This window comes from Athene noctua, chromosome 9 (assembly GCF_965140245.1).
Source record: "Athene noctua chromosome 9, bAthNoc1.hap1.1, whole genome shotgun sequence".
Classification (NCBI taxonomy): Eukaryota; Metazoa; Chordata; class Aves; order Strigiformes; family Strigidae; genus Athene; species Athene noctua.
This window is the reverse complement of record NC_134045.1, coordinates 6,332,009-6,345,851: the sequence shown is the minus strand read 5'-3', so window position 1 is coordinate 6,345,851 and position 13,843 is coordinate 6,332,009. Positions and strand designations below refer to the sequence as shown.

At 42.9% G+C, this 13,843-nt stretch overlaps 1 protein-coding gene across 2 annotated transcripts in view; it reads left to right on the top strand.

Moving 5' to 3' along the window:
• The first annotated feature begins 910 nt into the window (after window positions 1-910).
• GLG1 (golgi glycoprotein 1) overlaps window positions 911-13,843 on the top strand; it is an 85,202-nt gene continuing 72,269 nt past the window's right edge. For both annotated transcript variants that reach the window (XM_074912930.1, XM_074912928.1), the window contains exon 1: window positions 911-1,237. In XM_074912930.1, the coding sequence (XP_074769031.1) occupies window positions 923-1,237 (315 nt within the window). In that variant the 5' untranslated portion in view covers window positions 911-922. The remainder of the gene's footprint in view (window positions 1,238-13,843) is intronic.

Sequence of the window (13,843 nt, the reverse complement as noted above, 5' to 3'; positions counted from 1 at the left end):
TGGGCATCCGCATGGTGCAGATCACCCCAGCTGAAAACTCAGCACCTGGCATGGGGAAACACCACCATGAAGGTTGTCTGTGTCAGTGGGGTTTGCTGCCCATCTCTGGGATGATGCAACCCTTAATTGCACAATCCTGTGCTGGTTTGTTAAAGTGAGCCCTTTCTCGCCCACGAGCATCCTAGCTGGCTGGCAGTCAGTATTCAGTATTCTGTGGGGTTTTTTTCCAATATTTTACTCAAGTTTTTGGTTTTTTTGAGCAGCTATTCAATATTTTTTTCTTCATTGTTCCATATGTGGCCCTAAGTTTTCTTCTGCACACTAGTCCCACCCTGCTCTGAGCACCATTTCCTCATGGCCTTTCCTACATCCTCTATCACCAGGGCAGTCCAGAGCTTCTCAGGCTTTTAACGACTCTCCTCAATGTCCCTCTGAGGAGGCTGGCACTGTGAGCTCCATTTCATGGGTGGGAACTGAGAGATTTAAGGCAAAAATAGGCCACAGCTTCTGGACACCTGCTGTGGGAAGCGTGGGGCAGAGCTGCCTTCCCAGAGGCGTGAGTGTGCCCTGGGGCAAGGCTCCTTGCGTCCCCGTCACTGGTGCTGCAGGCCCAGCAGTTTGGCAGGTGCTGTCCTGCATGGCTGACAGGCAATGGAGGCCACTGTGGGGCGGTGATGGCCGTTGGGGGCTGTAATGGCGGTCGGGGGCCGTGATGGCGCCTCGTCCTCGTGAGGCGACGACGGGCGGGGCGGAGCCACGGGGCGCTGGGGGCGGGACCAGAACAAACCACGCCCCCTCGCCACGAAAAGGGCGTGGTCGGCGGAGGGGGCGCGGCGCGGTGACGTCATCAGCGCGCTGATTTGCATACGGCGTGCGTGCCGCTGGGTGGGCGGGCGGTCGCGCCGGAGGTGGCGGATCCAAGATGGCGCCGTGCGGACGTGTCCGGAGCCGCTGCCCGGGCCCGGCGCTCCTTCTGCTCCTGGCGCTGGCGGCGCGGCCGGCGGCGGGCGGCCCTCCTCCCGCCGTCCCCCCCGCTGGCGGCGGCGGCGTGCCCATACCGGGGCAGGCGGTGGGGCCGGGCGCGGCGGGGCCGCGAGGTCCCCGCGGCGGCGGCTCGGGCAGCGGGTGGAAGCTGTCGGAGGAGGCGGTGTGCCGGGAGGACGTGGTGCGGCTCTGCTCCAAGCACAGCTGGGCCAACAACCTCGCCGTCCTCGAGTGCCTGCAGGACGTCCGCGAGGTGAGCGCTGGCCGCCGGGCCGGGCCGGGCCTACCCGCGGCGGCGAACAAAGAACGGGGCTTCGCGCCGCCCGCGCCCCTCAGCCCCGCCGCCGTCGCTCCTCGGCGGAGTCGGCGCGGCCCGGGCCGCCATTCCCTGTTTACCTCATAATTTTTGTTTTCAAAAGCGGCGTTTGCGTGCAGGCCGGCGCCGGCCGCGCTTCCCGCGCTGCGCCCCCGCCGCTGTGGAGCTTCGTGTGAGGGGGACGGGCCGGCTCGGGGAGCCGCCTGCGGGGGTGACGGGGAGGGCAGGGTCCGCGGGAGAGGAGCCTCTTCCTTGCTGGCCCCCCTCTTTATTTGCACCTCCGGGCTCTGCCCTGCCACCCTAGCAGCCCCCTCTTGTGAGGGAGAGGTGTCTGTGGGCTGGCTTTGTTTTGGCCTTGGTGCCTTACAGTGTTATTCGCTTTCAGAGATCTGGGGAGAGTCCTGCCCGCATAGCTCTGAGGAGGTGCCTGGCTGGTGGCCTGAGTAGGTTTTTTTTTTTATTTTCAGGTTCAGATTCCCACCTTAGCGTAGAGATCAGCTGCAGAGGCCGTTGGTTTCCAGTGATTGCTTGTGCGTGTATGAAACTAGATAATACGATCTTCAGACCTGGCTTAGTTTACGTGGGCAGGCTGGCTGGACAATCTGCGTTGTTTCCAAACGTCTGTCATGAGCGGTTTAAGTCTAGCTCAAGAGAGAACTGAGTTGCCACCTCAGAGTCTTTCCTAGCTCCATTTTTTCATTCATTCCTTGGTAGTTCTTGCTCAGTTTGAAGAAGCCTCTGGGGACATGTCTTTGGTGAGCTGTTTTGGTGGTGAGGTCTGTTTAGTTCTTGGCTCCTCTGCTGTGAAGTCCAGGAATGTCAGGCTGGGTCAGTTTTAATGGTTATTCCGTTATTACAGAAACAGCAGATGGCAGTGACTTAATGGTTACTCTCATCAAGGGAAGGCTTGAACCAATAGCTATGAGTGATTAATTCTTGTCTTAAAATCCAAAACTAATTTAGATTTTTTAAAATCTTTACTTCATGTTTTAATTTTGGATGAGTAGTTTAGAGAGACACTCATGGCAGACTTTTTAAACAAGTCCTGATGCACCATCTGTCACAGTTATAAAATGCTCTGATATTTACTTTATGAATAACTTTATCCCATACTGTTTGTTCCACCTGTCTGGGGCCTTTTGGACCCCCTGGCAGGGAGATGATCTTGGGAGCTTTGTTTACATGTGGTGGCTCACAAGCTACCAGCCTGCCAAAAAGGCGAGCTGGTGGTGTTCCTTTCTTTCCAGTTGTGTGGCCCCTCCCTTCTCTTTTCATAGTTCCAGTGCTTATTGGTTTTCTGCCATTTTAGCGAGGTGGACTCTTGTCTAGTTTTTCAGGTTTCTGCTGGAATATTTTTGTCATTTTACTGAGTTAAACGTGGAGAGGGAGTGGGTGCTGGGCTAGGGCACAGGGGTGTGCAAGGAGAAGCAAAAGATGAAAGGATACTTTGCATCACACTATTTTCAGCAAGTACAAGCCCTTATGTTGGTTCTGCATATCTCATGAGAACTCGGCTGTCTTTTGAATGTATATCTTGCTTGTGGCTTTCCTTTTCCCCTTTCAAAGCCTGCCTTGTTGCCTGGTTTGCTGGCTGTTGGTCTTGTCTAGCTGTAATGCTGTCTGATATCCAGTGCCAAAGGTGGGTCTTTTCCTGGGGTGACATCCCAGGCATCAATAGGACATCTTGGGGTTGTTTTGGTTTGAGTTTTCGCTTTGAAGGTACCCATCTGTAGCCTTGTCCTTACTTGTCTGTCTGTAAAGAGCACTGTAAGTTGTTCGCCTGCCATAATGCAGATGTGATGGGCTGTATCCTGATGTAAAAATGACTTTCCAGAGTGCTGCTCTGAGAAATTAAGATAACTGTCTTCTGTGTATCCCTGCTGTTTAACTCTTGATATTTAGACTCCTGAGTTGTCATGAATTGTAAACATTGGGTGGCACATTGGGTGATAGGGAACGGGGGTCAGATGTTATCTCAGACGTTTCCTTTGCATTGGGAGTGACAGCAGTGGAAGCAAGTGACATATTAGCTGTTACTGTTGATACAGCTTTTAATTTTGACCCTATAGCGTCTGACAGCTTGTTTGGACGATACTAGGAGTGTGACAGTTACATTGTAAAATGAGTCTGTCATACGAGCCCATTTAAAAAAAGTTGTGCCATAGTAAATGGAAGATTTGGGGAAGTTGCTGTGTGTGTGATAGCGTCAGCAAGGACACAGTATTTGGACACTCCTTTGCTACATGTAGCAGGTAAGATTTCTAGATGCAATTTGGTGTGGAAGCAGCCTTTTTTCCATAGGTATTTAAGGTGGTCTTACTTTTCTCATAAGAAGTGTTCTTCTAAAGTGGCAAAACTTTCAGTTTGAAGCTGAGACTGTTGCTGTTAAGATTATCTGTTGATTTTTCTTCTTAATGTGATACAGAAAAGCTAGGACTTAAAATCTGAATAACCAGGAGAAACAGCTACTTGAAACCTTTCTTTTGAATCCATAAAGTACAGGGAAAAGGTGTGCTTGTTTTGTTAGCCAGTGTGAATGCAATCACATTAGTTCAGTGTCTGCTGATTTGTTACCATGGATGTCTTTAAAGTAAGTCTGTCCTTGTTTTTACTGGGTAGTTCTCCTGAATCTAAAGAACAGGAGCGTTGGGTCTGTGCTTGACTGGTACAGCAGCCTATCTTGTAGGGTGAATTCAGCAAATAATAGTTTGAAATAAGAGAAAATGGTAATAAAGTCCAAACAAACCAAAACCCCAAATCATGAATTTTGAAGTTTTGGTTTTGAGAGGTTGCTTGGAGAGTATCAGTGTAAAGTATTATCAGCACAGATATTTAAGCACTGTGTATTTTTAGATACTTTTTTTTTTTTAATTCAGACCCCCAAACTGATCTCAAATAGTTTACCACTGATTTTCCACCAAGTTGATGAAATGCTTAATTGGCATAGCACAGAGTCTGCTTCTGCAGGTGCAGAATTTTTCTGCATTTCAGGTGGTTCAGCTGTTTGAAAGATAGAAATCAAGGGGCAGTCATGCTTTCCTGCTTTTCTTTCATAATAGAAGAACAGAAAGGGTGCTCTTTAATTGGAGGAGGTAGTGGTCAGAGGTAGTCAGCTTAAACGTCTTTGAGTACAATCAGAAAATAGAATCAAAGCTGTATTTTAGTACATTTGCCAGATGGCTTAATTTCCTTCTAGTTAAAATGACTTGTGCGCTGGATATGTTACTCCTTTGAATCACTTAAATTTTGTCATCAACGTTTTAATTGTTATCCAAATAACTTTACACCAAGACATAAAAAGAGTAGAACGGGGTGCTGTATACTTATGTTTTTCAAAAATGTGTTTTAAAGCAGTTTGTTTCTGGACCTATTCTGATTGCTAGCATGTTTCTAGAGAGACTTCAGAGCTTGCATTTCACTCAACGTAGACTGCAGCCTTTAAGCCCTTTTTTATTGGCTGCCTATTAAGCTAATTTTCATGGTGGTTATAGTATAAATAAACCTATGAAATATTAATATATTTGCGAGGTAGAAATTTTTTGCATGATTAATGATGACTTGCATTTAAAGCATGAGCGAGTTGTTGAATTTGAGGTAGGAAATGTTAGCAAGTACGAAAATAGTTTAACCAGTGTAGCTCTCTTACCTGGCTTATTAGTGGAGCATAACTTTACTGTTAAAATGTACCTTAGGTCTGATTAATTGCTGAATTAACTTGATGTTATAAATGTTGAACTTTACTTGCATTGCACTTGTAAAGATTATGTAATATTTAAAGCATTATATTCATCTATATAACACTAATGCATTATAGGCTAAGTAGTTTTTCTAAGATCAAACAATCATGCTTAAGTTGAGATTAGAGATTGAAGTTTTGGCCTTTGGCTACTAAGAACTGGCACACTTCTTCCATATAAATGTTTCATTCCTCACTCTGTATGTACCTGAGCTCCTTAAGTGGTCTGATAAAATAGAGCCAGTGAAATTACCTAAGTTTTAAAATTATAGATGGAAAAGAGAAACCAGATGATAATGTATGCTTGTAGTCTTTATGTTTTTTGGTAATACTGTAGTTGTAGGAAAAGTTATGTGTGCTCAGTCCCCGTGTTTGTTCTCTAATTTCTTCTTTCTTTGTAAGGGGACTGGAAAAGTAAAGGCTTCCCTGAAGCTTTTTGGTTGCATTTGGGTGGGTAAGTGTGATCTGTCACAGTAGCTGGTTTACCCCCCCCTTTTATCTCTGTAATTTATTGCGTTGAAGGGTGAAGGTTTTGTTTTGACTCAACATGCGACATTATCTCATATTTGAGCACATATTCACGTTATTTCCGGCTCTCACAGCTTTTCTGTGCATAAGTGGAGGCTGGCAGTTTAAGTACCTTTCTTTGAGCTGTTTGGGCTGTGGCAGCAAAGGACTGTTTACCTGTCCCAAGCTGTAAGTATTTGAGGGCTGTGGAATAAACATAGCACAGGGGTGGCCTAATTTTTAGGAAATGTAAATAGTGAAAACACTGTTTACTGAGTTGGCCGTCTCCTTCAGTACTTACAGTTTGTTTGGGTCACATAAAACCTCCAGGCATTCTCTGTGATGTTCAGGTGAGCTGTTTTGAATGGAAACTGCCTGTTTTTCAGGATTGTATATATGTGGCTGTGGGATGAAGGCTGTTCTGGTTCTCAAATCATTACTATTGCAAAGGAGTAGGCACTTAGTATTCCAGTGATGCTCTTACAATGCCTACAGCATTATCATCTGGTTCAAATATCAACACGCAAAGGGATTTTTTTTTTTTAAGGCAATGATCAGAAACCTGAAAAATGTACCTTAAGCCTTGCCAAGGGCTTTGCTTACACCCTCCCTTTTTTCTAAGGGATATTGACCTGGTGATGATTCAAAGCCACCTCTACAGGGCATGGGAATTTAAGAACTCTTACATCCTTAAGAAGAAAAAGAAAGAAAGGAGAATTCTTACCTGTAGCTGAAGTTGAGCTAACTTAAAGTAAAAATGTGTTGCAGTTTTAAGAGATTAATTCTTGGACTGTCTAGCATGTATTGAATGCTAGACTCTGTATGAGTTGAAGCCTGTGCATCTGCATTAGAAATTTCCAGATACCATTCTGTCTCAAACTGAATTTAATGAAGAATTTACAGTGGTTTGTGGCAGATGCAAATTAATTTGCATGGTCAAAACTGGTCCCTTCTGCTTCTAAAAGTCATAAAATGGAAGATGGATTTGTTGAAGTCAGTGGAAGGGAATGACTTGGGCCTAGGAGGAAGGGATTGAGACAATTAAGTTTTGAAAAAATATGAGCACCAATAAAAGAAAATGATGCAGTTGAGGCTGGAACACTCTCTGAAGCTTTTTCTCCCGAGACTTGGTTTCTTAACTGAGATTAGCCACATTTTTGTTCTGAAGTTCCACTTTTTCCTTGTGTTCAAATAGTGTAAGCCCAACTTCCTCCTGTCTTTTGTAGTTAAGTCTTAAAGTAAAATTATAAATACACTTTAAAAGTCTGATTTGTGTTTAGATTACTTTGGCATAAACCTCTGACTTCATCTGAGGATGTAGCAATATTTAAATGTACCCTTTTCATCTTACTGAAGCAGTGTGTGAGCTGACTAGAGGGTAAGATGGTCTCTCTCCTGCTAGGTCCTGGACTTAGTGTTTTGTGAACAGAACATTAAGCACAGGTTCTTGGTTCTTCATGTTCTTAGTGATCTTAACATTCACTGTGCTTCTGCTTATCTGAGAGAGTTATTTTTGTGGATTTTGGGAGTGTGTGGAGTGTTTTGGGGTTTTTAGTTTTGTGCTGTTCTTGGCAGGCTGATACTTGTGGTAGCTGGTTATGTTTTAGTTTGGCCTGGGATGTTTGGCTTAATAAAAGGGATTATTTTATAAGCCTGCTCCCTCTGGTGAGCTGGCGCTGCTGGCCTGCTGCAGCTCTGAATGCTGAGGAGGGAAGGAACGGAAATACAAGGGGAGAAGTAAAGTTTGATGCGGGCTGCACAGTCTGAGCTTGGCTCAGGATTAGCTGAGAAAGCTGTGTTGTGCAGAGGTCCGGTTCTGGGGAGGTGAGTTACTGAGCCACATAACTGAATTTATCGTAAAGCAAAGACTTGGTCAGTTGTGACAGTAGAGACAGGTACAGCTAGACTGTGTTCTCCTCACTTGTATCCTCTCCTCACACTGCAGGGGTCAGGAGATCTCTGTAGCTCTGGTGATATTTTGGGGTGTTGTTGGAGTGGAATGACTTGTCAAAAGTTTGTTCTAGGCAAATTGTGTGCTGTCTTTTGTTCCTAGTGTAGAGATAATGTCTAGATGTTCTTCACAGTGTAGCTTTCCTACATGTGAGTACCACTTTCTGTTACTTTGTCAAAAGCTTTGTGGTTGTTCTTCCTAAGAATAAACTCCAAAGATTTGAATGAATACAAAGTCTATGTAATTGCTTTATTATTTGAAATCTTACCTCAAAATAGTGTTTTGATCTTCCGACTAATCTTGTTTTAAGTTTTGTGAAGTTGGTTGCTATGGTATTAAAAAATTTCAGTTTTGTCAGCTGATTGTTGTCATCACGGGATACTTTCATTTTCTGGATGTTCAGTTTATCTATAGTGCTGTGTTAGATGAGAAGAGATCCTTCCTTCCCCAGGTACCAGCTTGTAGCATAATTGCAACCTCTCTTCATTAAGAGTAGATGAAAACCCGTACTGTTCTACTCCTGAGCAGAGGTGGCATTTATAAAAGCTGTGTCCTGGCACACTGGTGTCTGAATGTCTGCAGCTTGGAGCTGAGGAATTTCCTTCAGTAGTTAAGAGAGGTGTCTGTTTTCTCCATACTGTCTTTTTGAGGGTGTAGTGCCTGTGTTTGTTTTATTTTTTTACTTTGCATAAGTGTGTCTTGTAGGTCTTACAGCTTTGTGAGCTTAGATTTCACGTGTTTGCATTCAGAGTGCATTACTTGGTTCTAGTGTCTAAAATTCTACTTTAACTCAAACTGTACATTTGATGTCTTTATTGTTGTCAGTGCTGTGTCTTAAGACTAATGGTACACTTCTAATATCTCTTTTGCCATGTAACAACCTGGGGACAAATGACTATTAGTGATCCTGGACAGGAATGTTTATTTGCTGTATTTGTTATTATTCGCATCTTTGCCTGAAACAATGCATAAGAACTGCTGAGGTGACAAAAAGGTAGTATTTAATGTAATAAGTATTCATGGTTTCCCTACATGCCTGAAGTATTTTACTCTTTTGTAGTTAGTGGTAGAAGTGTGTGCTCTTCTGTCAAAAACTTCTTGTAGTTTCCTTATTTGATTCTCTGGAGTTTTGAGTCTCTTTTAAAGAACGCAGCTGGTTATGTGGATATAACTACTTACATGTAACAGGGTAGGTTAATAACAAACAGCTATTCCAGCCTGCTATGCAAAATCATTCAGGCAGATGTGCTGTCTTTTGTTTAAAAAAATAATGCCTAGCTTAAACTGGTGGCAGGTTTGCTGTCTAGATCTCTCGAATCTTAATAGGAGGATCACCAGCCTTCATCATGCTCAGTAGTTTGCTAATTGAGACTTTCTTTTCCAGACTGTCCTGTTAGTTCAGAGTAAAATACTTTCCACCAAGTGAACTGCAAAACGAACTCAGCAGAGCGTGCATTCTTCTAAGTGTTGAAGTAATTGCCCTACAAAAAGTTTTGATAGAATTAAAAAACCAAACCTGCTTGGCTTAGACTTTCTGTAACAGTCCAGGTTTGATTTGAGCTGAGTCAACTTTTCTTACACTGTTCTCAGCTGAGTTGAAATATGATCTGGAAGAGGCTTACAGTAAGCTCTTTCATTGTCAAATTGATTTTTATTTGCTTGTGTCAGTGTCTCTGTGGCCTATCTACATATGTCATAAAACCAGGAAAACTCTCCACTGTCAAGTAAAATCACTACAATGCTGCAGTTGTCGTAATTTACAACATGAATTGTTCATGAGACTGCAGTTCTTTAGCCATGTTCCTGGTGATTTAAACAAATCAATATTAACGTGATCCTTCTTATTGTAGAATTCAGACAGACTAGTTAAGATCTGGTCTCCATTGATACAAGGTCTGGAGTAAATGGAGGTGCAGAGAAATGTTGACCATGAGTTTTATTTGTCAAGCATTTGATGCTGCTATTCACGTATGACATTTTGTTGACTCTGCTGCTTTTTTTGATTGTTACCTTTGAACTGATGTTGTGAGCACTGTATTGGTGCTTTGATATTTAAGACACGTGAGGGGTGAGATACTGGGTCTCTCACTGTAACGCAGCTGTTCAAATTCATGATGACATCTGTCTTATCTTACCGAAGTCTGTAGAGTTGACTCTGCATAAGGAATGAGCATGCTGATGCAGTATTTCTTGCTACCAGTCTTTAGACCAAAGGTTCAGTCTGCTTTTCAGTAACGTACATACGTTGCAGCTAGTGTCATTAAAGTGTGCAGAGGCCTGAGTTGCGTGTTATAGTTGGCAACTGGAACTGCATTCTTAATGAGTAGTGTAGAACAACATACAGGAAAATCTTTTTAGGCAGCGTGGAACCTGAGTAACTCAGTATGCTGTAAAGTGTGGTTTGAATAGGAGATTTCTAATGGCAACAACCTTCATGATCCATTTTTTCTGCTTAAAACAGTGAGGTGAATTTTCTGCAACAGTGTGTTTTGCAGTCAAGGATTCAGCAGGATAACAGATCAATGCTTGCTGGAGGGAGATTCAGGTTAGAAAATACTTAGCAGCAATCCCTGCTGGAAAATATGGAACTGTTTGAGTCACTATCTGCAGCAGAAGTCAAAGATCTTGTGGATCTAACACTGCTTACTCTTTAGCTGAAGGCTTCCAGGCAGCGATCAGCAGCCATCTTCACTTACTTTGTTTCTCATTAGCTGTATGAAGCAACATTATTTTTCAAAGCCAAAAAAAGAAAAAGCTGAAGCACTAGTTGTGTAAGTCCTCCCTGCGTTTTTATTAAACTGAGTACTGGAATGGGACTCCTGTGGTGAATGCTTGTCCTGTCTTTAGCAATCCCAATGATACCAGCATCATCTGGGAAGGTGTGGTACTCAGGGATATACTCTTCCCTCAACTGATTCACAGCTCTAAAGGTGTATGCCTATTCTAATAGTATTGTTAATAGCCTTAACTAGATCTATATGTGCAAAATACTAGTTGTAGGAGGTATGTCATTCTGCACTTTCCTCAGAGAACACAGAGACCTTGCTGTGTTCCATATTTTTGATTCAGGACCCTTCACCTGTGCTTTAGCAGGCATCGAACCTAAGGTGAACCATCACTGATAATCCTCTTCTCTCTGACTACAGAAATAGCAGTAGTGTATGGGGTAGACTTCCCTGGTATAATGCAGGGTTTGTTCTAGCTCAGATACTCAGCAGTGGCTTGAGCTTGTCCACATCAACCCCGCTTTTGCATACTCTGAGGCTACATTGGCTTTCTTTCTATGAGCAGCTAGTAGGGCCTACGCAAAGGGGAAAAGCATACAACAGGCCACAGACTACAGGGCTTTTTGCGTCTCTCCCCTCCTCCAGGCATTTGTCAACTCTTCCAGCATCCTATTGTATAAAACCATAGTCTAAACTTGTTCTGCTAGAGAGATTGCTGATGGAATTTAAATTATTCTCTTTGTATGTCAGTCTTCCAAAGTAATTTCCCCAAATACTTTCCTCCCTTGAGACATTTCAGTGAAATCCATCATGACTTTGTGATGCCCTCAAAGATGATTTAATAAATGTTGTCTTCTAATGTCTATTTTACTCACTAGGGTTCACAGTATCTTAAAGCTGGAATACTTGCACAAAGCATTTTCTGAAAATACTGGAGAGCTCAGGTAGACTGTGTGGTGTTGGCCTGCAGCTGGGAGGCATATTGAATTTGGATTTCTCTGTCATGTAATTAAAAGAGATGGTGAGAATCAGTGCTCCAGTCACTTTACCTCCTGGTTGTTGGTTCACCACAGCTTTGTTATCTGGTGTGTTGTCTGAAGTGATCTGGGGCAAATGGAAATAGGCAAAAACCTTCCTATGACTTAGAGCTGTATATCATGAATAACTTTAGGTAACATGGCAGCATATTGTTGCCATCTTAAAGTGATCTTTTGTCTGTTGGGAGATGGAGTTTGATTTCTGACTAATCGCTTCTGCATTATCTAGTGGGATCTGTAAGTTGGAATTGGAGTCCTTTTTGGAGATCAAAGTTTTGGCTTCCTAATACTGAGCCATTCAAGCAGAATGGTAAAAAAGGAAGATATTAAGAGCAGAGTAGCACAGTAGTTTATAGCCTGTTAGACATTAAAATGTTGGAGAACCTTTATATACCTTAGAAACTTTATTGTCTCAAGTTTTAAGTCAGAGTATTATTTCATATAACTTGATTGTTCTGATCTTAAATTGGGCCAGAAGAGTCTTTCTGAACTGACCTTTTGTTCTCGGGAACCATTTAAAACAAACTTGTGGAGGCTGACTGATATTACAGTTCACTACCTTGGGAGCCATGTTGCAGAAAGTACTTCTGAACAGTCCTTTTGGGGCTTGGCATGGTTTTCTTTAGGTTCTTTATTTGTTTGTTGCACACTTTTCGTAGCATTAAAAGCCATAGAATAACAGGAATTAAGAGGTCATCTTTGAAACGTATCTAAAATAATGACTCAGAGCTGTTGAGGCATTGCACGAGTAGGATTTGGGCGGTGTGAGTACAGTGCTGTTTGCTCCCACATTTACAGAGGTCATTGTTTTGTTTTGCCCTCTATTCATCAATTTGGGTCCTATTCCTTGGTAGCACTATTTTGGGTATGTTTTACTGCATATTCAGACCTGAATCCAGGACTTCATCAGTGAGCTTCCTTCTGTGTATGCTGGTGAACCTGAAACTGTATGGATAAGTGAGCCGCATGGGTTGTCAGCAGATCAGCATCTAATAAGAAGAGGTCAGGGCAGATGGGGAATTGAACAGCACAGCCACTTTCCCCATCATGAAGCCATCGGGAAATGAAGGGAAGGACAATGATGTCAGGGTGGTTCTCTCTGCTTCTGAAAGCTGATGTGCAGAAGCCGAGAGGATCCAGTCTCAGGAAGGCAGTGCTCTTTGCCGCTGCTTCCCTGCTGAGACTCTGACTTCTCATGGGGTACTAGAGCAGTAGGCTCATGTTGAGCATCTGGGCATGTAGCTAGCTGTCCTTAATAGTCAAGGTGGACACTCTTTTTGGTTTGCTGTTTTTTGTTGTTTGTTTGGTTGTTTTTTTAACGTGGAATTTTTCCTATCCTGTCAAACCAAAGCTGTGCTGGTCAAATAATCTTAATTATTTCCAGGTCAAGATACAGGAGCTATTATTCTACTTACTCTTGTGTGGAAAGTGCTTGTTTTCCTAGAAATACACTGTCATATTCCCTGATACTGGTAAAATCACAGAATTGGCCTGATGACAGTGAGTACAGTAGCTATGTGTTCAAATGATTGATTCTGTAGAGAAGCAAATAAGAGATTTCTATTAGAACCTCTTCTTGGATTGCATGGCATACTGCTGAGATTTTGACCATGGAAGTATTGATCTTGAAGTTCTGATATTTTTGGTCAGATGCCATAACAGTAGAAAGATGCTGCCTTTCCCTGGAAGAGGTACATGATCAGATGAGTATTCCAGAATAACAGTGACTTGGAAAGAATAGAAACCCTTTCTATCTTGGTGTTCCAGATAGCAGCAGTTGTTATCACCCTCCTTAGTAAAGCACATCTCACATCTTGTTCTGAGGACTGCTACAGCCCTGGTGCCATTCCTGTAGAATTATACCCATGGATATGCTCTTAATGTGCAGTCTCATCTGGTTTTTGTCTTACTGGGTTACTCACATTTGTTCTTTTCCAGGTCTGGATGTCCAAGCTGAAAATGGTACTGTAAATCTGACAGGTATCTGATCAGGGTTGGTGACATCTTGGGCTGGATCTGGATGAGAACCTGTGTTAAGATCCTGCGTCACACTTGGAGCTGCTGGCTAAAATAACTCTGCTTTGGTTTCCTCAGCTATAGTACTTGGCAACAATAGAATAGTATACAGGCGAAAGCGTTGGCAAAACAGTGAGTCTGTCTCAGTGCCGGGAACAGAGGTGAGGTTTGGGTTTGTGTTTTTGTTTGGGTTTTTTTTTTTTTTTTTTTGCTTCTCAGCCTTACATGTTCCATAACAATTGAACTTTCCCTGTATAATCTTGGGAATGAGTAGCATCTCTTAATGGTGAGCAAATTGTGTGTGTATTTTTTAAAAATAGTCTGTCACCTGAATGAGATGTAGCTATGTTTGGTTTTCCTTACCCCCCAAAAATATGAACACATTTAATGTTTACTGGTAAGACTTGCTGTATCAAAAGATAACAGTGCGTTGGGCATAGATCAGAGTTACTTGGTGTTGGAGTTTGCTAGCTCTAATCCATGGAAAGTGCTTTGTGAAAAATACGGTAGAGCTTTTTTTGCCTGTAGCATCTCAGAGTCTTAAAAACATCGTGTGGGATTGAAATGTTG